The 23,286-nt window shown below is 41.7% G+C and overlaps 1 protein-coding gene across 3 annotated transcripts in view; it reads left to right on the plus strand.

The window, feature by feature from the left end:
* LOC146547824 (fibroblast growth factor 14-like) overlaps window positions 1–23,286 on the plus strand; it is a 70,161-nt gene that overhangs the window by 19,525 nt on the left and 27,350 nt on the right. For 2 of the 3 annotated variants that reach the window (XM_085263912.1, XM_085263914.1), the window contains exons 2-3: window positions 17,341–17,451; window positions 22,934–23,037. In XM_085263912.1, coding sequence (XP_085120038.1) covers window positions 17,341–17,451; window positions 22,934–23,037 — 215 coding nt within the window. Of the gene's footprint in view, window positions 1–9,426; window positions 9,659–9,792; window positions 10,125–17,340; window positions 17,452–22,933; window positions 23,038–23,286 lie in introns of those variants that run through there. The other variant, XM_085263913.1, reaches the window with a different exon arrangement.

The raw sequence follows: 23,286 nt of genomic DNA on the forward strand, positions 1-23,286 counted from the left end.
TTAGTCAGTTTTTTCTCTTATCCCTGTAAGAGTTTTATTAAAGTCAGCCAAATACAACATCAGATATCATGTGATATGTAAGATAAAGGTATTCGTGAACACTGGACTGCAGGTGAAAGCTAGAGAATACTATTCCCTATATTTCTTCCCGCATTTTTTTAAAAATGCATATATATTTCATATCTCTCTGCCACCTCCACTCAGCTTTCAGCGTCTTCCTTAATTCAAACTCTCACTTGAAGGAGTTCTCCTTTTGCTCTTGTTATCTCTCTGCCCCCCCCACACACACACCTCCATCTTCTCGTGTAGTTGGGATTTTTTTTTTTTGGAGGGGGGAAAGATCTGGAGTGATTATATAACTGTTCTGATTCCTTCCATTTTCAGCTGTTATCTTTTTTTTGCGTTGAAAATCGTCGCTGATGATTCGACCCTCGGGTGGTTTGGCGGTCTAGCGGTAAGCACAGCTACAAGAAGTTGCTGGTTCAAACACACTGCTCTGTGTGGAGCTCCTCTGCTCGACTGCTAGGGTCACTCTGATCATCTATAATCATTCTAAATTGGCCGTAAGTGTGAGTGTGAGCATGTTAGCCCTGCGATGGCCAGCTGAACTGTTCACCCAACCCAGCTCCAGCCTATCAAACTGGATAAGCAGTTAAGAAACAGATAGATGGATGGGTGCATATGGGAATGCCTCAAACCAATGCCAGCCCACATCAGTTTATGGCTCAGCTGATGCCCTTTTGGGGATCCCATTGACAAATCTCCTATGTGCTTGAAACTCCCCATACTGTTACATCTGCAAGCTCTTTGCAGACTCACTTCTCAATTTCCTGCAGTTTAATCAGTGTTGAGTCTGTTTTTATTGATATCTGCTCTGGTCTGTGCCTTGCTGCTGATCTCCCTGCAGTTTGGCTTGCCACAAATGGACATGGAAAAGTGGTGAGGCCCAAGAACAAAGCCATGCCACCAAATATGAATTGCTTTTGGTGCTAAAATTTATTTACTGTCCTATATGTAGCTATTTTTATATGTGATATAATGTGAAGGATTGTTTTACTGGTGGTCCATTTTATAAACCATTTTCATTTGTCTTGCTCCTACAAGAGCTTTGATTAAGTCAGCCCAATACAGTATCAGATACCATCTGTAATGTGAGATAAAGGTCTAAAATTAGAGATGGAAACTGGACTGCAGGTTATTCTGTGCTCCTCTCAGTTAATGAGCTGCTACTTTAACCAGCAGCCATACAGATAAACACGTGGACCTGATTGGGGCATTTCAGGTAATTCCAGTGCCATTTTTCTTTTTCAATAAACACTTGGTAACTCTATGGAAATTGGCATGACTAATATAAACTTTACTGCCACTACTTCATACTTCAAAGTGGCACAAATGGCAGAAGGCTTTGAATGGCATTTCACGGGAATATATAGGCTAAACTAAAAACTGAGACATCACTATGTAATCAGTGTGAGAGTGTTTTGGAGACAGGAGTACTTGATCTTGGGGGTAGTTGAGTTAGTTGCTTTTCAAGTTTGTCAAGAAAATCCGCCATGACAAGAGAGGGGGGAATTGTGTGTGTGTTTTTTGTGTTTTATTGTTTTTAGGGGGTTTTATTCAAGGTTATCCAGACAATTTTTCTATTCTATGATGTATGCACGATACAGTGGACTGCAAAATGCTGTAAGTAATGGCACAACATGAGTGTCAAATCATTGTACGCATGTTTGTGTTTGTGACTCTGTCTCTTGTGATCAGTTTCTCCGTCCTTTTTCTTCATTAGGTTTCTATTTTTCTATTTTTTAGAGAAACATAAAAGTTTACATCTCTTGCACATTATCTGCTAGCTACATTTGTTCTTTTCATATGTCAAGAATTTCGAGTTATTACCTATTATTACAGTTTAGCATATTTGATAACTATCTGCTAAACCAGTATTTAACACGTCTACACAATATGCATACTAATGAGCATTTGTACACTATAAGAATAGCCTGAAATATATGGGCTGGGCTATATATTAGCTGATGCTGACATTTACTACAACCGATAAGTGAAAGTTTAAGAAATAAAGAACAGATGAGAAAAACACCCTTCAAATGTCTTATGAGCAATCGGTGTGTTCCCAGCTCCCAAAACAGCAGGTCTGTCCCTGTAATCGACCTTAAGACCTTTGCTGTTGATCAACAAATTCTGAGTTGGAGGAAAAGGGAACTTTGTAGCTGCTCCATGCACCTCATACACAGAGAAAAATCTGCAGTAAGCCCTCAGAAGTTGTATTAAAATATGCAAGGGGGCATGAGGTGTACTAGACCATTTTGTTTCAAGGCTTTTGTAAAAAAATTTAGATTAAAAAAGTAAAATAATATAAAATATGGTATTATTTAAATTGCATTAATATTTTACATGTAAAAATAAAAGCCTTTTCACAAGCCAATAAAAAAAATGTACATAGGCCAGTAAAACGCTGAGCCACTGACCTGAGGGTAGTTAGCTGGGACACTGAATTATCATCGATATTAACATGAGATTTCGGTCACTGCAGTGTCTTTATAACCCTGCGCTTCTGGCGCTAATTTTAAGTTTTAAAGCAATAACAAAACCTCAAAATCTCAATCCCCCTAACCCATTCCCCCCACCCTCCTTCAAAAACTTTAACGCTCGCTTTAACAGCCCGAATGACAAACTATTATGACAGGAACAAAAATACTCCGTGTTTTTATTGCGTCTGTCCTTGTGATGCACATGTCCCTGTGAGTTTTCTGACATCCAGTACATGCAAAGTTTCTCACTGGTCTTTGTGCTAGTGAGCAAAAGAAAGAGAGAGAGGCTGCTGAATGCTTAAAAAAATTGGGATGAGACAGGAATAGGTATAACAAACACAGAGAAACAAGGAGGAGGAGCGCTAGAGACACCAGAGACAGCAGAGATGGAAGGAAAAGGGTGGGGGGGGTGAATGAATAATTTAGTCCCCCCATTCCCTCTCTTCTTCTCCCCGCTGTGTTAGAGATGTTACAAACACAGATGAGGAGAAGAAAGGAGAGGATAAGAGAAGAGGGGAGATGGGGACAGGGGAGGAGTGAAAGGTGACAAGGAAAGGACCAAAGGGAAGCAAGGAGTGGAGACAGAAAGAAAGTGGCATCTTCTAATGGTGATTGTTTTCCTTATGTCTAACAGCAGCATAGGTGTGTGTGTGTGTGATCATGTGCTTGTGTTTCAGTGTTTGTGTGTGCACAGGAGCGAGGCGCAGCAGCAGCAGAGAGGAGAAAGTCAGAAAAGCCCTGTGATTAATGTAATTGATGCCAGATGTGTGTGTGTGTGCCTGTGTGCGTGTTTGTTACCCTCTCAGCATTCAGCAGGTGTTCCCTCCCTCCTTTCGGAGACCCATCACTCGTTACCTAGGCAACAGTGGACTTCCCCGCGCCTGTGCCTCTGCGAGTGTGCGTACGTGCATGTGGGCGGGTGTGTGAGCGCGAATTATGACTCATCCTGCTGAGTTCAGAGCGGCTATCCTCACACTCCCGTCTGGGGAACACCCACCCACATCTGTTACCTTCCCTGTCTGTATCTCTATCCCCTCATCGCTACATCATCCTCTCTTCACCAGCTCTCTTATCTCCCCTGCCTCCCAGACTCACTGATATTAATAGCTCTTTGATTCTTGATCTCAACACTTGGATGCATTATTTACCTGTTGCTTTGATCAGAGCAGGAGAGAAAGATCAGTCAGCGCAAGCAGCTGTAGTCCTCATGACCGAGCCAGGCAGGCAGATAGAGCGCCACCTGCAGAGATTTTTTAAGAAGTGATTCCCGAGAACCGCCTTAAGTGTAATGCTGACTGATAAAATAGCCTCAGATGGAGGTTATTTTAACTGGTGTGTCCAATTAGATTGTGCTTTATGACCATTTGTGCTTTTCTGCAGTGAAACTTTGTGTTCGTGGCCAACAGTTTAACCGCCCACCCTGCAATCCTGTGCAGCACACCCGACTCTAACTATAGGAAATACACATGAAGCAGAAATTGGGAATCAAGATGTCTTAAAAAATGAATCTCCGTGTTTTTGTTATCATTGTAATTATGAGAAAAAACACTATTTTCACATTTTATGATAATAAATCAGTTACTTCTGATGTGCATGCCATAAACCATTAACCCTGTTATCAAAGCAAAAGAAGACATCAAAAATTTAATTAAACTTTATAATTTATTTATACGTTTGTAGGCAGAAACCTTTTCCCTATTTCCCATCTTATTCCCATCTTTTCAAACTTTGGGTGATTTTTCTAAGAACTGGGACACTGTGAAACAATCAACAATCAATAGGTTTGAAAGCAAACCCTTCTACTTCTTGATTTGTTTTAGGATTGTTTCATTCATAACTAATTTGGGAACTCTGTTTTAACGTTAGAGGGATTTGATGTTGGGTGCCGGGTGATAAAGTTAATGTTCAAGTTTACCTCGAAGGTGCTGGATGGGGATCTGCGTGTATCAATCAAATTATGCTGCTTGTTATCTGACCCCAAAACACAAACTTATGAGGACATGATTCTCCTAAACATTGCTACATGCTGTACAAGAAGCAGTAAGGTCTCGCTTCATTGGAGTAGCGCCCTGTTCAAACAGTTAAAATGCCACTAAAGGAAAATAAAAGTGCCCTACAAGAACCAAAGAAGCCAGCTTCACCCTCCCACATCCAACATGTTCAACATGTTTGCGCGCTTCTCTCAAGGTAGTCGAGCAGTTTTGGTGGTTTGTTGCCAGAACTGTACAATAATTCTTTTTTTCTCTCTTTCTTGGCAGCACTTTGGTGTTTGTGTCTGAGAACAAACACCTCAAAATGTCACAGGCACTCTTCTTCTGTTAGCATTTCATTGCTAATGTTTTGAGGCAATTAATTTCTTTAATGACCACAGATTTACTTTTGTAAAGGTTTTTTTTTGGTTGCAGTTTGAAGCAACCATAACTATATACATAAACCGTGAGAAAAGCTTAGTGCAATCACCACCAAATTTGAGCTTTACTGCTGCAATAAAAAATACATTTTCATCCCTGTGGATGAAAATGTCTTCACAGCGGATGACAGAGTACATTATAATGAGAGTGAGATAGGGAAAAGTTGAGGTGAAGGAATGAGGGGTGAGTGCCGGTCTCCTTTAGTGCCCGTAGAGGGCGCCGCTGCCTCTGAGCAGGCTGAGAAGAACACTTCGGTATGTGGAAAATGTTGAGACAGAAGATAACAGTATCTCTCAGTGTGTTTCCTCTCAAGGAGAAGATTTTGAATGGATTTAGAAAGAAAGCGAATCACAATGTTGCATCCTATAGTTTATGCATGTCTGGTGTGTTTGTGATCTTGTGTTGTCTCCCTTTGACTCTGTTTCCCTGTAAAGTTTTTTGTTTTTTGAGGCTGTGGGCAGTGGAATAAGTGGATGGAAGAAGGCGAGGCTTTTCCTTTTTGAAGCTTCTGAGCAGTGTCCCACCTCCCTGGGATGTTATAAAAAGCAGCTGTGGAGTTGAATTTTAATGGAAATGTAGCTTTGATTTATTCATGACTCCCTTACTTGAAGTGACCTGGATAAAAAAAGAAAAAACCTGTTATCTTCACGCAAGTACACACCAACACTTTCTTTGCTCTCTTTTTTTTTTTTTTTTTGCTGTCTGGGAGGAAAAAAACAGAGAGAAATGCTTTAATGGCAGCGCGTCATCACTGCCAGAAATTTCAGAGATACCTGCTGAAATGGGACAATAGATGCAGGGTGACGACGTCATGCTGCTGTTGGGTCTTGGGTCTGTTAAGCACAGTTAAATATAACATTAGGACAACGTTAAGGACACAGTGGCAATGACACAGTTTGATCTCTCAGAGATGAAAGATCTGATAGACTCTTCAGGACTTCATTAAATCATTAACGTTAAAGGTTTTACAGTCATTTGAGTTTTTCTCTTACTGTTAGTCATCATGTTAGTGAAGGACTTCTGCTGCACTGGTCCTTCGCTTAGACAGGCTCTGCTGCCACCTAGTGGCAATGAGGACCAACATACATCATATTTCTGTGTTACCTTCTTAACCCTTGTGTGGTGTTCGTATTTTTGTTACTCAGCCAGTGTTCATGGGTCTGGTGGACCCGCTAGAGTTTTGGCTTTCCAAATTAACACTATCAAACAATTTTATGTTAAATTACTCAACAGATGTTTACTTCATCCCAATTACAAGACATATGAACAGCAAACATGGTTAATTTTTTCCCTTTACCTTTGTTAGATCACATTTATGAATTAATGTGCTTCTCGTTTTTCTTTTATATAAAATGTTATAAATAAATCAGTTATAATCAAGTGGAGTGAGTGGAAAGACACAACACATTTACACGTGAAAAAATAATTAATTGTTTCTTTTGAAAAAAACTGAACACGGGTCTCACAGACCCGAACACCATACAAGGGTTAAAAAAACACAATGTGTGTGTGTGTGTGTGTGTGTGTGTGTGTGTAAAACTCCCACACACACACATGCAGAGAGAGAGAGAGAGAGGAAGCAGGGTGAGAGGGCTGTCGCTGTCTCTGGTGCTGAAATATTTTGGTTCAAGTGTTCCTGACCTGCTTCTGACGTCAGGAAGCCTCACAGCAACATCCGATTATTTTTTAATCACATCCCACTGCCCTAAAGTCATTTTTTTGAAGCCGCACAACAAGGACAAAAAAAGACCTATGACAGGATAGCACTTTCATTATTATTGCAAAGTTTTATAACAGAGAATTTTCAAAGTAAGATAAAGAAACTATAGTAAAAAAACCCAAGAATAATTAAAAACATATATATTTTAAAATGAACACAGTAATAATTTTAGCCCCAGACTATACCAGAATCAAAAGGATTTACCTGCAGGGAAAAATGAATACTATCAAGTATAGTAATTACCATTAATCACCAAACTGCACCTTCTGGTTGCAGGGCACCACCAAAAGCACCTTGTGCTTCCTGGTTAAATTATGAATATGCAAAAGCTAAATTAAACTGAATTACAGCTGTGCGTATTTTCCTCCACACTGAAGTTTAGCCCAGCATATTTAAAGCACATGTTGGTATCACTGCTGCCGCATATCTGCAGAGAACTGCACTGTGCCAACTTGATCAAATGTGTCGTTCTCTGATAAAAAATTGAGGTTCTAGCCGGCGCGTCTTCAAAGACCCACGGGTCCTAACCCCACGGCCCTGTTACTCATCGTAAAGACAGATAGACTGGCGACGGTTTTGGGATTTTCTTTGATATCAGTTTCCCCAGAAGAAAGTGGGGGAAATTCATTTCAATGCTCTTTGTGTCCAACTGGGTCCCAGCCCAGCTCTTTATTCTGGAGAGATGGCTGACCTACATGCAGTACTGAAAAAGACAGATTCAGGCAGGCTTGTGAAGTTTAGGCAAAACATAAATTTTCAAAATAATAATAGTGAGTTTCACTGTTTGGGGGGTGATTAAATGTAAGGTGTCCTTATGGTGCATTTACCTGCTTAGAAATAGAGGTGTGACGTCAGCGCACAGGGTTGAGTTACAGCTGTTACTGCCCCACATGCTGTCACATTGTGGGTGAGTATCGTGTAGTCCGTCCCGTGGTGTAACCTTACAGCCGGAAACCTGCACCTGTAATATATATATATATACAAGCATGTGCACTGTAGGCGAACCACACAGGCAAGGCTGCCCCGCAATTTATCAGGCTATCAGTGGAGCCCAACTCTTGCATTTTTAAACCACTCATTCAGACAGCCTTTCCTGAGCTGAATACAGACAGCGGGGATATGTGAGGTGGTAATGAGCAGAACAGGCTTCACTGGCTAAAGCACTGTTCATTTTTTGCCAGTATAGAATGAAATAAGTAGAAGGAAGCTGGTGAATGTAAGAAAAAGCGGAACTGAAGCCAGCACAGTGCTTTATGTCTTTAAACATATCCACGTCCATAGAAAACACTTGAGACATTAATGGATATAAATCAAAGGCGGGAAATTAAATTTAATCAAGGGCCAGACTGGCATAAAAAGAAAACAGCCCTCCAGAATTTTCCCTTTCTCGGCTATAGCTGAGATTTTACAAAGCTGATACCATAAATCTACCTGAAAGTTGACCCGTACCTCACTTGATTACTTAAGTTACTTGACTGAGCTACTTCTTAAACTCATTGCAATGTATCACAATTTAAAGACCCAAAGTGTTTGCAGAGAGATTTTATAGCCAAATAGCAACAGTATTTTGCATCTTAACGGGTCAAGCAATGTATGCAGATCCTAAATTGAAAACCAGCTACTGCTGTTAAGTTTCCTGAAAACCAATCACGAAAATGCTAAAACCAGAACGTTTAGCATTAATGGCTGTCCTGTTGAGGTCTGACAGCACAGTGACACCGTAAACTCCTACGTAAACAGTGGCTGTGCGTTTAATTAGAAACATTTTAAATAAAATATTAGCCACAAATCTGGGTTCAGCCTTACAGCAGGACTAAGGCGCGCGTAAAGGACCGTAGAAGTTCGCAGCTTGCACTTACCTGCGTTTTATTTCAGAGTAAAACCCATCTGCTGCCGCTCCAGCCGGTGACGTCGTCCCCTCCTCCCCACCGGCCCGAGGATGACCAGTTGTTTTTGAGAGCGCGTGTGTGGCCGCTCGCCCGGCGCGTGGCTCCAGCAGCCGTGTGCTTTCAGGTAGAGAGCGCTCGCGCTTTCAAGCGTCAAATAACCTGAGGACATCCGGTCATTACCTTCAAAGTAACAAGCGCCGTAACTGACGCTGAAGCTTTGACACATACCCCAAATGATAACTTAACGGGACAGTTTCCGAACTGGAAGCCTAAATTTATTTATTTATGCTTTTCTTAAAGCGTTAAAAATAACAGCTTTTCTCAATTAGGCGTAGAAAAAAAATTAAATATATTAATTAATTAATTAATTAATTAAAGGTTCAATAAAACAACAAAACAAAACAAACAAACAATAATTACAGTAAATAAGAATCAGACTATTGCAGGACAAATTTAACAATAACGCTACACTTAGTTTACACTGAAAGGCGAGCATAAGTCATTAAATGTTTTTAAATAAATAAATACATAATAAATGTTTTTACAAATTTGTGACATTTTTTCCTAAAATGTATAAAACTGACCCCTTGATGGCAGCAACAGGTTGTTAAATCACGGAACAATCAGAGTAGAATAACAGAGTCAGACTTGAATAATAATAATAATAATCTTTTTTTATGATCTAAATATTTTTATTTTCTTTGCCGTCAAGTGGCTCATTAATGCGCACAACCCTTTTGGAACCACAGAGAGGGCTATGAGGCTTTCACTGTGAAAGACAAACCGCCCTCTTTCCGGTGATGCTCCTTGTGACTCTCGTTAGTTGCACACAGCTGGATGGGCTCGCGCCGGCAGCACGCGCGCCTCGCGCTTCAGTCAGTGGAATACAAACGGGCGCTTTTCAGAGGAGAGGACGCAACTGCTTTCTGAGGCACTGCTGTGTCTTTCAGATATTTTTTTTAATTGCCGGTCTCGCCCGTTGACCATGGGAGCACAAACTGACGAGCGGGGTGTGGAAAGATTGTTTGGAGGAGCCGTTCAGTGACAGCTGCTGTTCCCTGACTGACAGACAGACCGGTGAAACGTGACGGACAGGTAAACCGCTGTGCGTTTCAAATCTATGGCCAGAAGAATATCGGCAGCAGAAAATATGCAGTAACGTGTGGTTTATTATTTTTTTTATATATATTTTTTTATTTTTCTTGGACTTTACCGCGTTGTGGCTGAAGTATGGGGCCGTTATAGCCGGTAAAGCGGAGACTGGAGGTTTGTGTCTGGTTTCGTCTGCGCTCCGTCCCCTCCGGTGGACACAACTGAAGAGACTGGAGACGAGGACGGAGACAAGGCTGTTTTTGTATCGGCTGAGCCATGGCAGCGGCAATCGCCAGCGGTTTGATCCGGCAGAAGCGACAAGCAAGAGAGCAACACGCCCACCGACCGACTGCTCACCGGCGGCGGAAGAGCCCCGGTAAGAAGCAGGGGCTGTGCAACGGGAATCTGGTCGACATCTTCTCCAAAGTCCGGATATTTGGATTGAAGAAGAGGAGGCTACGGAGGCAAGGTGTGGAGGAGGGGGGGTTGCACATGCATGCACACATACACACGGTTGCAGGGACGCAAACCTATTGATACGCACGTGCGCGCGCGCTTCTACACACGCATGCGGGTATGCACTTTTACGCACGGCCACATTTTGTGCACAATCTCCTTCACGTTCACGCCCTGGCAGGCTGGGGCACGCGTATACGCACGAGCACACGCACGCGCAAGCACCCCGAACATGCAAAAATACACACTGCCAGACTCAGCCCCAGTCTCCCTCTCTCTCTGTATCCTCCATCTCTCTTTCCCCTCTGTAGTGTGACACACACTCGCGCGCACTGTCATGCCTTGTTGTGCCCTATGGTTCAGTAGTTTCCAGGTACATCCATTATTGAAGCCGCAGATTAGTCTGTCTAGCCTCTCTCTCTCTGCCTGTCTCTATGTGGACCTCTGCCTGGCTCTCTCATTTTCAGCTCATAATTGAAAGTGCCTTATCACCAAGATCACACTTTGCCTTAACACTAGCAAAATGTCAGACAAAACCCCCCAAAACTAAGCAATGACAGCAACCAATTAACCTTTATTTCTTGTTTCCTCCCTATAGAGAAATATGGAAACAGATTTGTTTATGTGGAGGTAAAAAAAAAAACAAGAAAAGGGAAAAAAGTAAGGAAAATTTTCCACCATTCAGCTCTCAAGGCCCACTCAAATCCAAATTAACATCATTGTTACATCATGGGACGGGCTCTTTGCCACAAAGGGAAGTGATTACACGTAGAAGTGAATGTAGATTAATGAGAATGTTGTGATGATGCGCTATAGAAAGCGTTCAATAGCAGAGACGATAAGTGCTGTTGTAATCAATTGATTGTGTGAGAAACCAGCAGGTGACGGCGTGCGGGAGGGGAGGGGAGGGGAGAGGGAGGCAGGAAATGAGAGGAGGAGGTGGGGGGATGATATGGAGGGGTGGCAAATGTGAGGAGTTGCGCCGATATGAATTTGTTGTCACTGGTTTGGTCTGGTGACTGATGGGAAAATTTGTGGGGGATTTGAGAGCCTGATTCCAGAGCTCGGTGGGAGTTGGAGGTGGTCTCGCTTCTCCATTGTCCCCCCCCGCTCCCACCCTTCTCTCGTCTCTCTCATCTTATTTTCCTGTGTTTCCTTCTCGTTTCCTTTCTCACCTTGCCAACTTTCATCCTTATCTCCTTTCTTTCCTAATCGTCTTTCCTTTCAATTCTCCTGTCCTCTTTTCTTAATTTTCTATTTTTTCCCACCTCGTGCTGACATTTCTCCACCTTTCACCTCCATTTCCTCAGAAATTTTTCCCTCCCTTCACTTCCTTTCTTCTCCTCCTCTTCTTCATTCCTCCACCTCCTCCCCCGCACCATAATCTTCCCCACCTGCCTTAGATCTTTTTATCTGTTGTTCAAGCTTCACCTAGTCACTTCCTGTGCATTGTGGCCTCCTATCCTTTCTCCTCATTCCTCCCCTATTTTCCCTTTCCTCTCTTTATCGTCTCCTCAGCGTACTGCTCTCCTTTCCATTCAAATCTCCTTCCTTGCTTTCATCCCTCAATTTCTTCTCTCTCAGTCTCTTTCTCCTACTTTCTCCTTTTCCCCTTCTTCATTCTTCCTCACCTCCTTTAATCTCCTGCCCTTTGGTTCATCACCCCCACACTTTCCACCTCGTCCTGCGTCCCTGCATCCTTCTCCTTCCTTTTAGGTATTCCTGTCTTTCCACCCGTTGTTTTCCCTTGCCTCCCTCCATTTCTGTGTTCTCAGCTGTGAGAGCTGCTGGTGGAAGCTTGGCAACATCCATAGTGTCTGTGCTTTGTGTGTGTGTGTGTTAAAATGAGAAAGATTTGCCAACATCCCCTACTGTCTTCCAGAGGTTTTGTGAAGGAGACACATACACACCCAACTCACAATGATCCGCAGCCTCCATTACTCAATAACTCGAACACACATGTTATATCTGCGTTCTTCTTACTGCTGAAAATGTGATATCTGACCAAAGCGCCTTCTCGTCCACAGTTATTCTTTGTTAGTTGTTATTATTAGTAATTAGACATCTGAGCAGAGAACTCATCACACTGGTGTGGGTGGATTTTAGTCAACAGTCTTTAAATCCTGCAGTGAAATCAGCTTCACTTAAGAGCTGCTGCCATCACTGGAGGATTTGATTGCCACACGACGGACATGCAAATGAAAAAACAAACAAAAATAAAACAATTGTTGCCAAAAAAATAAAGAAATTGTGCTTTAAAAAAACATTCACCTGCTGTCATACACTCTCATTCTTGGCTTTGGGGCTAATTAGAGCAGATGCATTGCATACAAAATACATTGTTTCAATACATTTTATAAACAAATATTTCCCCAAATAAAATACTGAACATGACACTTTAAAAAAAAAAATTACCGCTTCTTCAGTGCGTCACATAAAGTTAAACGGGGCAGTGTGCTTTGATTTCTGTTCTTTGGTGACAGGCGGATGCTGGGCAGGTAAAGTCTTATTTTGAATCATAAATATCACAGCTGTCAGTTGGAATCATGTTTACATTAAAGCATGGGACTCACAAGAGCACGAAACAAAAGAAAAGTGCAGCTGAAGCGAGGAATGTCTTGCGTATAGAGACGCAACACGTGTTTTCGCCATCATTTTAAAAAAGCCTTCAGTGTTTAAAATTATCATGAACTTTGACAAGTCCAGACATTGCAACAAATGGACGTTGGTTTCAATTTATCAGACAACACAAAATAAATTACCGTCTACAGATATGATGAGCAACAAATTATGAATGATTTCATCTTTAATCTCTCCCGAATCCAATCAGAAGCAAAGTTACTTTTCTTAAGGGAGACCATTAAATCTGTGCTTGCAATTAGTGATAGCATGCATGTGCGTGCACAGATCTTTAATTTCTGGTTAAATTTTTCTTCATTTAAAGAGATATAGTTGCTTTTTCTAGTTGTTTTTGTTTCTAGTCATAAAAAAACAGATTTTTCTTTTAAACCTGTAAGTGTTTTATCCAGGACATAAAAACCTGACCTGGCATTTACTCAGGCCTTGCAGTAGGAATGTTTTCTCCAGGCTGACCTCTGATCACGTGCAGACCCTCTCCCAAGAGGCAGAGCCTAACTAAAAGGCAACTGAGCTGCTTCCATGTTGCCACATGAACCTGAATCTGGACTGAGTTGCTCTCAGTAAAACGGATTTCCACGGATCAGGTGCCAAATTGCCAATATTCTGCCACATTTTAAAGCCGGTGACTGACTGTCACCCACCGCAGCGAGGGGAAGCTCTGTGGCTCACTCTGTCGCCTCTGTTTGCCCAGATGCTACGTCTGTGAAGCTGCATGTCTGCACAGGGTGTTCCCGTGCTTTGCAGTCAATGCATAATAAGAAGCAGTATAGATAATCAATGAAGGACGGTGCTCTTGTCAAGGCTAGAAAAGCCTGTGAAGAAGTACCAGCACAGCGCAGCATTACCAGACTTGGCATAAAATTTGATCAGGCTGTCTCATTATGAAAAAATTCAGGTTAAGGACTTGTATTATTTATATCTCTAGATTCATATAAATGCCCCCTTTTCAGCAGCGCCTGTTCCTCTAATCACTAATCACGTTGATGCAAATGAGGATGAAATTGGTGCACTCGGTTTCTGGACGTGAATTCTTCGCTCGGGTGCTTTTGTTTGGTGAGACGGTGTGTGCGTGTGTGCAAAGAAAAAGAGAGAAGGTCTTCAAGCGTCTCGCTTGTATGAGACACTTGTGTTGCAAACCGTATTTTACGCCGCATGTAGACTCAGACTGGGGCGAATTAACAGACAATACGACATGTCAAATCAGCGTGGCAGCCTGATTGGCTGACTGATTGAATCAGATCACATCGTGGAGAAAATTTAGCTCTGTGTGTGCGTGCGTGCGTGTGTGTGTGTGTGCGGACTGGGGAATACCCTTTCACTGGAACAGTCTGGAATCACGAGACTGTTGCCATGGCAACCCAAGAATGGGAATTTCTCTAGCAACAGACAGGATGGAGGGGAGATATTGGGAATTGTGGGAATGTCACCTCGACGACAGTGGGGGGATGACTGTAGCAGCGGCTGCTTCGTACGGTGGGAGAAGGAGTGAGTGGATGAGCAGGTGACTCTTAGAGGGTTATTGATTTTTTGTGTGTGTGTGTGTCTTTTTTCATCTTTTATAGCAGCGAGTTATGCAAAGACCAACATTCACCACTTTTAAATACATGAGTGTATTGTTTTCACGCTAAACTCCTGAAAGCGTGGTGTTCAGGTGAAGGCTAACACAGTTGAATTCGATCATCTTATGGAGTTAGGTAGGTTGTTATATACAGACGGGGAACAAATGAAGAACTCAACAACAAAATTATCAGAAAAGATATTTGTTTATTTAGTGTTTTGACCATGAAAGACCATGAATGATGATTTTTATTTGGGGGGGGGGGTCTTCCAGAGGACTTCTGTCACTTTTGCTTCACCATCTGTTCAGAACTTTATATTCTCTCGCCTGTAAATAAGACAAAGCTAAAGAGGAGCTATGTTGCTAGTGCAGATTGTGGAACTGGAACCTGCTAGCTAGCACCTCTTTCTTGACGACATCACTTACGTCACAACAGATGGCAGCCTTGACTGATGTCTCTCAGCCACAAAAAAACCCACAAAACATTTCATGACTCTATGATCACCTGACCTTCCACGACGACCATCGCAGCTGACGACAAGCCCGAGCCGAGCATAATGAGTCAGTCCTACCATTCAGTGAACCCTCACGTGCAGCACGGAGGCTGGAAGAGATCATTCCCATCAGGGTAGAAGCGTTTCATCACAGGATAGAGGGGATCTCTCAGAACAACCTCGGATTGATTTGCTGTGACCTTTCAAGCGAAGGCAGTGGTTAATCAGACTTTTTCTGCCACACCTCAGTAACCCAAAAAACACACACAGTGGGGGACACCCCACAGTCTGAGAAGCCATGTTAGCACGACTCATTTGCCACCCTTCTGTAAAAAAGGAGATTCCTGCACTCTTCTCTGTAGATGCGAGATTAAGTTTACACGTCACACATATTGTGATTTTTGCAGCCCAACTTGGAAATAAATTGTTCCGTTAAACAAATCGCCCGTCCTTGTAAATTCCCATCGGCAGAGTCACAACACCAGCCAGAAAACGTGTTCTTTTATTACATGCTGCCACTAAAATCCACCTGCTGCAGTATATCCATATCAGACAGGGTTTTTTAAAGCCTACCGAGAGACAGATGTATCAAGGCAAAGCCCGACTGAAAGGTCTCATCTGTGCCTCCAGGTTTAGCTCTAATGCAAAAATAAATTTCACACTCTGTTTTATTAATGCCTTTTAGTTGATGGCACACCATGGGGGGAAAAAGATGAGGATGAGAGACAATGAATTAAATTTACAGCTGTCTGAGAATACGCGTCACGCGAACAAGGATAGATTGAAATGTGACTGATTTCAGCGTCTCTGAAGCAGGCGCTGTGCTCCCTGACTTTAGATTCAAATGTTGAGAGTTATATGGGATCACAAAGCAAAACGAAATACCCAAACTGTCAGCTGGAAACATGTTTACTTAAATGCATGATTTATTTATTTATTTTTTACAAGAGAGAGGCAAGAATAAAATGGATTTCCACTGAGGAGCGTTTAAAAGTATCTATTATATTATTTAGAAATCTTTAGTATAAAATGCGATCGATCCTTCCCTTGTGATTTCATAGCCGTCTCTATATTCTAACTAAGATTTTATTACAGACGCCACCGCATATCGTGCTTGGTTGTGTGCTGTGAATTTTTGCAGTTCAAGTGCTGGTTACAAGCGTCATGGCTCCTCTTTCCTCCTTCTCCCCTGCTGCACAAGATGGATTCTACGCAAAGATGGAAAACACCCCTCTCCCTCTCTGTCTCCCTCTCTCACACACACATGGTCCTCATTAACTGGGTCACTCGCAGCTTTTTTTCCCTTCTCTATGCATTAGGGTATACCTCCACAGAGTCCCTCTCTGTCTCTCACATACATGTTCAAAGGGGATTCCCACCCCTTTTTATAGCTGCGAAGTCACGATGTGTGTTATGCAGGGAGAATGGGCGTAGTCACGCGCGTGTGTGTGTGTGTGTGTGTGTACGTGTGTCTGTATGTTTGTGAGATGTCATTTTAGATAATCAGCTTCAGCAACCACTGTGTGTGTTTGTGTGGATGAGCGTTGTGCAGAGGGAGAGATGATAGAGAAAATAACTGTTAGTACCTGTCGAAGAAGCGCCTAAATGCCTAACTAAGACCCAGTCAGAGTTTCGTCCGATTTTCAGTCTCTCTCTGTCCTTCTGTGACTCTCTCGATCTCGATCTTTGTCTAGTGAATCAGTCTGTTGTCTGTCTCTCAGCTGCTTTACATGTCCGTTGTCATTTCGTGAGTTTCCACCCTCTCCTTCAGGCCCGCTGTCACTTTTGTCATTTTGTCTTGTTTTAGTTGTTCCTTGTACGAATACAGGATGCACGGAGTCAAACGGCGAGAGGCAAATGCAGCTTCTGCTTAATTGTAGCGACATGAAATAGCCGAGAGCACAGCCTTCTGTTTGCTACATTGTGCTTTTTAATTATTGCAGAGGTTTCAAAATCTGCGGCGGTTATTAAGTATTTACGTACGATGTATTTGAATCTGAGCTTTAAAATAATATGGGGGGGAAAAGTGCTTGAGATAAAGAGAAATCATTAGAACAGACAGAATAGCACGTGTATACAAAGATGTTGGTAAATCATGACAGAGCACAGTAGACACAAAGCTATTTAAGGCTGCACTTTACCATCAAAGGTTCAGAAATAATTTATCAATGTTATTCAAGTGGAACAATGACCACGAAGGACGGATTAGTCCAAGAATCCTGTAATGGATTGGATGTGCTTGACTAGTCTCTCCACAGGAAATCCCTCAGGATGCAGGAGGCTTCATGTGGTCACATTGTCCTTCTTTTTAAACTGTACTGTACCACAAATACGTCCTCCGAGATGTGCGCAGGATGTGAGTTCAGAGCAGGAATTTTCTACATAAATCAGGACACAAATCACCACTTGGTTTTGTCTCGTGTTGCTTAACAATATGCACGGGTCCTTACAATGTGCGGCATGCTCTGATTTGAAGATCAGCTTGTTTTTTCAACTCTTCCTCTCTCTGTCTTTTGTCTGTGTTTTGTGGCGTGTAGAACCACAGCTGAAGGGCATAGTGACCAGGTTGTTCTGCAGGCAGGGCTTCTATCTCCAGATGGGCCAGGATGGAAGTCTGGACGGGACCAAAGACGACAGCACCAACTCCTGTTAGTAGACACGCTACACACCCACACTCACGCACACATACACACACTGGAAGACATCATAAACAATCATGTGTATATAAGGAATAAAACATCTGGAGATATTCAGTCATAGTCAAAAGAAAGTACACCCTCTTTCAAGTCTAAGGTTTTATTCATAAGGACATAATGAAAAATCATCTGTTCCTCAGAAGGTCTTAAAACTATATAAATATCATATATAATATAATATGGCAACAAAAATAATTGAGTAAAATAATTAAGTGTGCCTTCACTGCTTCCATAGGAATTAAGAAGGTCAGTATCAGACAGGTGCTGCTAATCAAATGCACTTGGTTAACTGATCATCAGCAGGTGTGAGCACCTCTATAAAAGCAGAAGTTTGGGAAGTTTGCTGGTCTGTTGCATTCAGGTGTGTGTTTATACAATACCAAGATAGGAAGGCAATGATCCCTTTCTATCAGTTGTTTTCTTAGAGAAACAACTGTTGCTGCCTGTCAGTCTGGGTGGGGTTATAAGGTCATTTCCAAACCATTTGAAGTTCATCATTCCACAGTGAGACCAGGTTGTTCAGTAACCTAGAAAACATTCAGCATAGCCGACAGTCTTCCCAAGAGTGGATGTCCTGGCAAATCCACCCCAAGGTCAGAGCATGCAATGCTCAGAGAAACTGCAAAAATCCCAAGAGCTACATCTCAGAGTCTACAGGCCTCAGTTAGCGTGTTAAATGTTAAAGTTTATGACAGCACAATGAGAAAAATAGTGAACATGTAAGGATTGTTTGGAAGTGTTGCAGGAGAAAGCCTGTTCTCTCTAAAAAGATCATGGAAAGCATGGATTAGGTTTTCAAGATTACATCTGAACAAACCACAAGACTTCTGGAACAATGTGCTTTGGACAGACCAGACCAAAGTGAAGCTGTTTGGTCATCATGCACAGCACCACGTTTGGGGAAAACCAAATGCAGCACAAACACCTCATATAAACCGTCAAGCACGGTGGTAGCGTACTGATAATTTGGGCTTGTTTTGCAACCACAGGATTTGGGTGCCTTACAGTTATTTAGTTGACCATGAACTTCATGGTCAACTAAATAACTTTAAATAAATTTGATTTCTAGAATCAAATGTAAGGTCATCTGTCCTACAGCTAAAGCCCCAAATCGGATGATGCAAAAGGACAAAGATCACAAGCACAGCAGCAAATCTACAACAGAAAATAATCAAGGTTGACTTGATTATAAAGCTGTGGTGGGATCTTAACAGAGCTGTTCATAAACAAATGCCTGCAAACCTCAAAGAACTGAAGCAATGTTGTAAAGAAGAGTGGACCAAAGGTCACAGAGGGAATGATTACGATTAAGTTGCTACTAAAGGTAGCTAGCTACTGAGTGGGTGTACTTTCCACACATTACTTCTGCATTTTGGCTTCTGTTAGCTGAATAATGACAGGTATGTTTCAAAAATGTTTTCAAATCATTTTAAGACTTGTTAAAGGCCATATGTTCTTTTTTATTATGTCCTGATATATAAAACCTTAAATTTAACAGAAGGTGTATTTTCTTTTTACCACGACTGTACAAACAGCCCAAATGTGTATTTCTGTTGTGGAAAACGGTGTCAAAGGTGGACAAGGCTTTTTCACAGTCTGCTCACAACAATATGTTCCAAAGTTTGTTGCAGTTCTTATTGTACAGATTAGTAGCATGAGGTGTAATGCTATTTTTATGTAAGAAGTCTACACGAAACTGCTTTAACGTAATGGCCAGATTGCCAAATTGTCACTTGTAAAGTGACAGAGTATTTTATTTGCTTTCTTACAACATCTGCTCATGGCAACTAAAACTACAGATGTGTTTGTTTTTCAGAATTTACATTATGTGGAAAAAGAGCTTCCTTTAAACTTTAGGTGGCACGCAAATTATCGTGAATGCCACACATGCCTCAATGCATGAAAAAGCATGAATTTATTTATGTGAAACCTAATTAATTATCAAAAACACACATTAATTAAAAGTATCTCATGCATGTGCTGCTGCATAAACAACACAAGTAAATTGGAATTAGACTGAATACACATTCAGTGACATCCTCTCTGAGTTTTTCAGGCTATCCATGAGCCGCAAACGTTTACATGATAAATAGTTTCTCATTCGTGATCAAACTAGCATTTTTAACACAATGATTAAACATTTTATTAAGATATGTAAGAAAAGCTCTCAGTTCATGTATGTTCCCTTGTGCTTCTTGGTGGCAAAACACCTTTTTTAACATTTAAGCATCATTTGGGTCATATAGAGGTCAGAGCCATTGCTAATAATTGGCCTCCTGGACAGACAGTTGCACACTCTTGACAGATGCACGTACGCAAGGCACGTCAACCAGTATCTACAGTAAATAAGAGAGAAATGAGAGGAGCGTTTTAAACCATAGCAGTGTAAAAACTACTGACACTGTTTCTCAAGGCTGCCTGGGTATCTAGAGATGACGTGTCAATCTCTCGACCCTCATCTAATATGAAGGTTGGGGCACGTGTTTTTTTCCCCACTGTTAAAGAGGAGAGTCCATTGGGAAAGAGAGAAAAAAAGACAAGATAGATATTCAATAAATATTTTACAGTAGTTATAAGTGGTTAAATAGAGGTTCCTCAGTTTGCAAGGGAATTAGTAACATGCTCTTCAGCTTTACTGTTCAGTCACAGTGATCTGCTCACTTTATCGGACCCTCTACGCCCAACCCAGCCCCCCGGGGGAGGAGCGGCAGATGGACAGCTTATTGATTGATGTAGCTTTGTTGTAATATTCTGATGTATTGGGCTTAGAGAAAATCAAATGCTAATCAGTAATCACTGCGGCGTGCCACTCACTCATCCAAAGTGTCCTTTTCACATTGGCCGAGTCGCCTGAGCTCTGCGGTCCGCCTTTTGCGGTAGTGTTCTACTTATTTACTATTATTATTATTTTTATTTTTTTTGCCAAATGTCCTCACATCTACATTAATTTATTTATTTTTAACATTTCTACCACAACGAGTCTGCAGTAAGTAGATGAGACAAAGCTTGTTGCCAAGCTGCAATTTATTTATTTATTTATTTTTCATTTGTCTGGTCAGTAACATTTCCTGCTGCATTTAAAGGGGCAGCTGTCAGCACCTCTGATCAGTTTCATGTCTTCATGTTAATGAAGGCTGTGTAATACGATGGTGGTTGACTAACTGTGGTATCTATCGAGTCTGATTCCTCGCAGGTGTGCTTGGGCATATTTCCACTGTAAATGTTGGTTGAGAAATCAACAACCATTTCTAAGCAACCTTGATTAATGAGGGCTCTGATATCCCAGGTGCAATCAGCCTTTGATTACAAAGAAAAGAGCACATGCACTGTTGTGACCTTCATTTTAGGTCATGGTTGTTTTTTTTAATGCTTTTACGCGATAATGTGTGCACTCGTTTCCTTTCTAAAGGTCTCAGCTGTCGAAAAAAATACTCCAAATGTTAGTCAGCAAGTACTGTATCTATACCTAAGGGTAAATACAGTATACGGTTGATGGATGCATATCACATCAATAGGAGTTCATTGCCTGACAGTCGTATAAAATTTTCAGCAGTTGACAGTGAAGTCTGTGGATTATCCAGAGTATCTGGGACATTGTTGTAGGAAAAACACAGTTGCTGTTGGAGGCAGAAATCTCAGAGGCGGATGTTTCGAAGCTGGGCCTCAAACTCGCAACATGAAACGACGACATCTTTAAGCTCGAGCCGTGGGACGCGGCAGCTAATCAAAAGAGGAGTCACAAACGCCCGAGACAATTATACCGGCAGCGATAGAGGAAAGCATCCGCACAATAAGACAATAATGTAAAGTCTAGTTCTGGATTCACAGAATGCAACGGAGAATGAAAAACCTAATAAAATGCTTTTTTTTTATCAGCTGGAGAGGTTCAGGTAGGTGAGAGGAAGCGAGGGAATGGACAACAGACTTCAAACTCTAATGAAACTTAGATATGTAAAATAGTATAGCTGAATAAAATCAAAGGTAGACATCATGAGTTAACAAAAATGCTGTGGATGTTAGGTTACAGCTAATCTATCACACGATTAGTTTACGTTGACCTGAGGAACCAAAGCTGTATATTACATTGAAAATATTCTCCTCTGTGTACACAAAGAAAGAAGGATTCACCTTAAACCTTGCTTGATGCTGTTTGTGTGTCGGTGCTGTCAGCACGCAGATCACACGAGTTAAATGTGGCACCACTTTAGCCGACCTCAGCGAGAGACAGAAGAATTTTAACAACCTTGAAAGGTCATAACTGCCGATGGGCGTGATTATTTTCATCTTTTCATATCCGAGGATCTAGATTAAAAAACTATATCAGAATGGAAATCGTGAGCATATTGTCTGTGATTTTTCATGCCCTGCCTTTGTCTTTGCGGGTTTATTTTAAAATTGAAAGATTTGCTGCTTGTGATTGTTTAACTGAAGTGACACTCAAGGCCTGATTGGGTTATTTGCTCCGTTTTTGCATCAATTTAATTTTAATCCTGATTCTCTCGCATGCAGAATCCATTACTGTCTTACTGATGTTTGTAAAGCAGTTTTGGTAAAATTGAAGTCACTCTCATAGAGCTAAGAACATAATTAGAAAGCACAGTGATAATGGAGAGCCACAAAAATGCCATAGGTTATTTCTTCTTCTTGTAAACTGCCTAAATGAATTCCTTAGTTGACCCCTCAAAGAGTAAATAATGTCATCTACTGATATTCAGGTTTAAAGTTCTGTGTATATGTTGAGTTATAATTCTAGATTATTTATCTATTATTCAGTTTAAGAAAAGAAAACAAGATAAAAGATGCTACGTGATTGCAGGAAGTGAACAAAACCACCGGTGACGCTAGCCCCCGGGCTACATGGGTGCAACCAGCCGTCTGTTTCTTTACCGTCACTGACTGCTGTTCTATTTAAATAACACTGACCGATGGAGCTGAGAGGTGGACTGTGCCTCTGGAAAAAATGAGAAGTGGCTCATATTAAAATGTCACAGAGCCCTTGGCTAAGATATCCTTATGTCCTCCACCAGATCTTTATTTTACTGGTGTTCAGATTCAGATTGAACAAACATTTTTCACTGTCCTGCAACGCTTTTAAGAAGACTTTGGTCACAAAGTCTTTTATATGTTAAGCCGAACAATGGATGATTTTTTTTTGCTGCACAAATAATATTTCTTGTCCAGTTATATTAAATATGTTAATAGACATGAGCACTGGTGTTGGGATAGAAGAAAAGAAATCCATCTCTCTTCTGTAAAATTCAGAATTTAAAAGCCCTGCAAGCAGCCCCACGAGACCGTGGAGGCTGCTTCACCCTTCACCAGTTGACCAAACCAACTGAGCAGTTCTGGGAGCACTGCATTTCAACAAGAGACACACAACAAGTGTGCAGGAAGCGCAAACACATGAACTGAGTTTGTCTCCTTTTGTCTTCAGCTCTGTTTAACTTAATTCCTGTGGGTCTGAGAGTCGTGGCCATCCAATCAGTTAAGACCGGTCTCTACATCGCAATGAACGGAGAGGGTCACCTTTACTCCTCGGTGAGTGCATGCACACACACACACGCGCACGCACGCACGCACGCACGCACACACACACACACACACACACACACACACAAGACACAACAAGAAATGCTTTGTTTCCGCTTCTTTAATGCGTGCGGCACAGCACAGGGAGCTTTAACCGATTACAACCGGTATTACGGCGCTTTCCTGTTTTTTGTGCATTGGGGAGCAATGCTCAGGAGAAATTGTTTAGCTTACTTGCGGATCTGAATTTATCAATGA

The sequence above is a fragment of the Mchenga conophoros genome, linkage group LG23, assembly GCF_057382185.1.
Source record: "Mchenga conophoros isolate Kocher_MC1m ecotype Shallow Benthic linkage group LG23, M_conophoros_male_GT1.1, whole genome shotgun sequence".
In the NCBI taxonomy this organism is placed as follows: Eukaryota; Metazoa; Chordata; class Actinopteri; order Cichliformes; family Cichlidae; genus Mchenga; species Mchenga conophoros.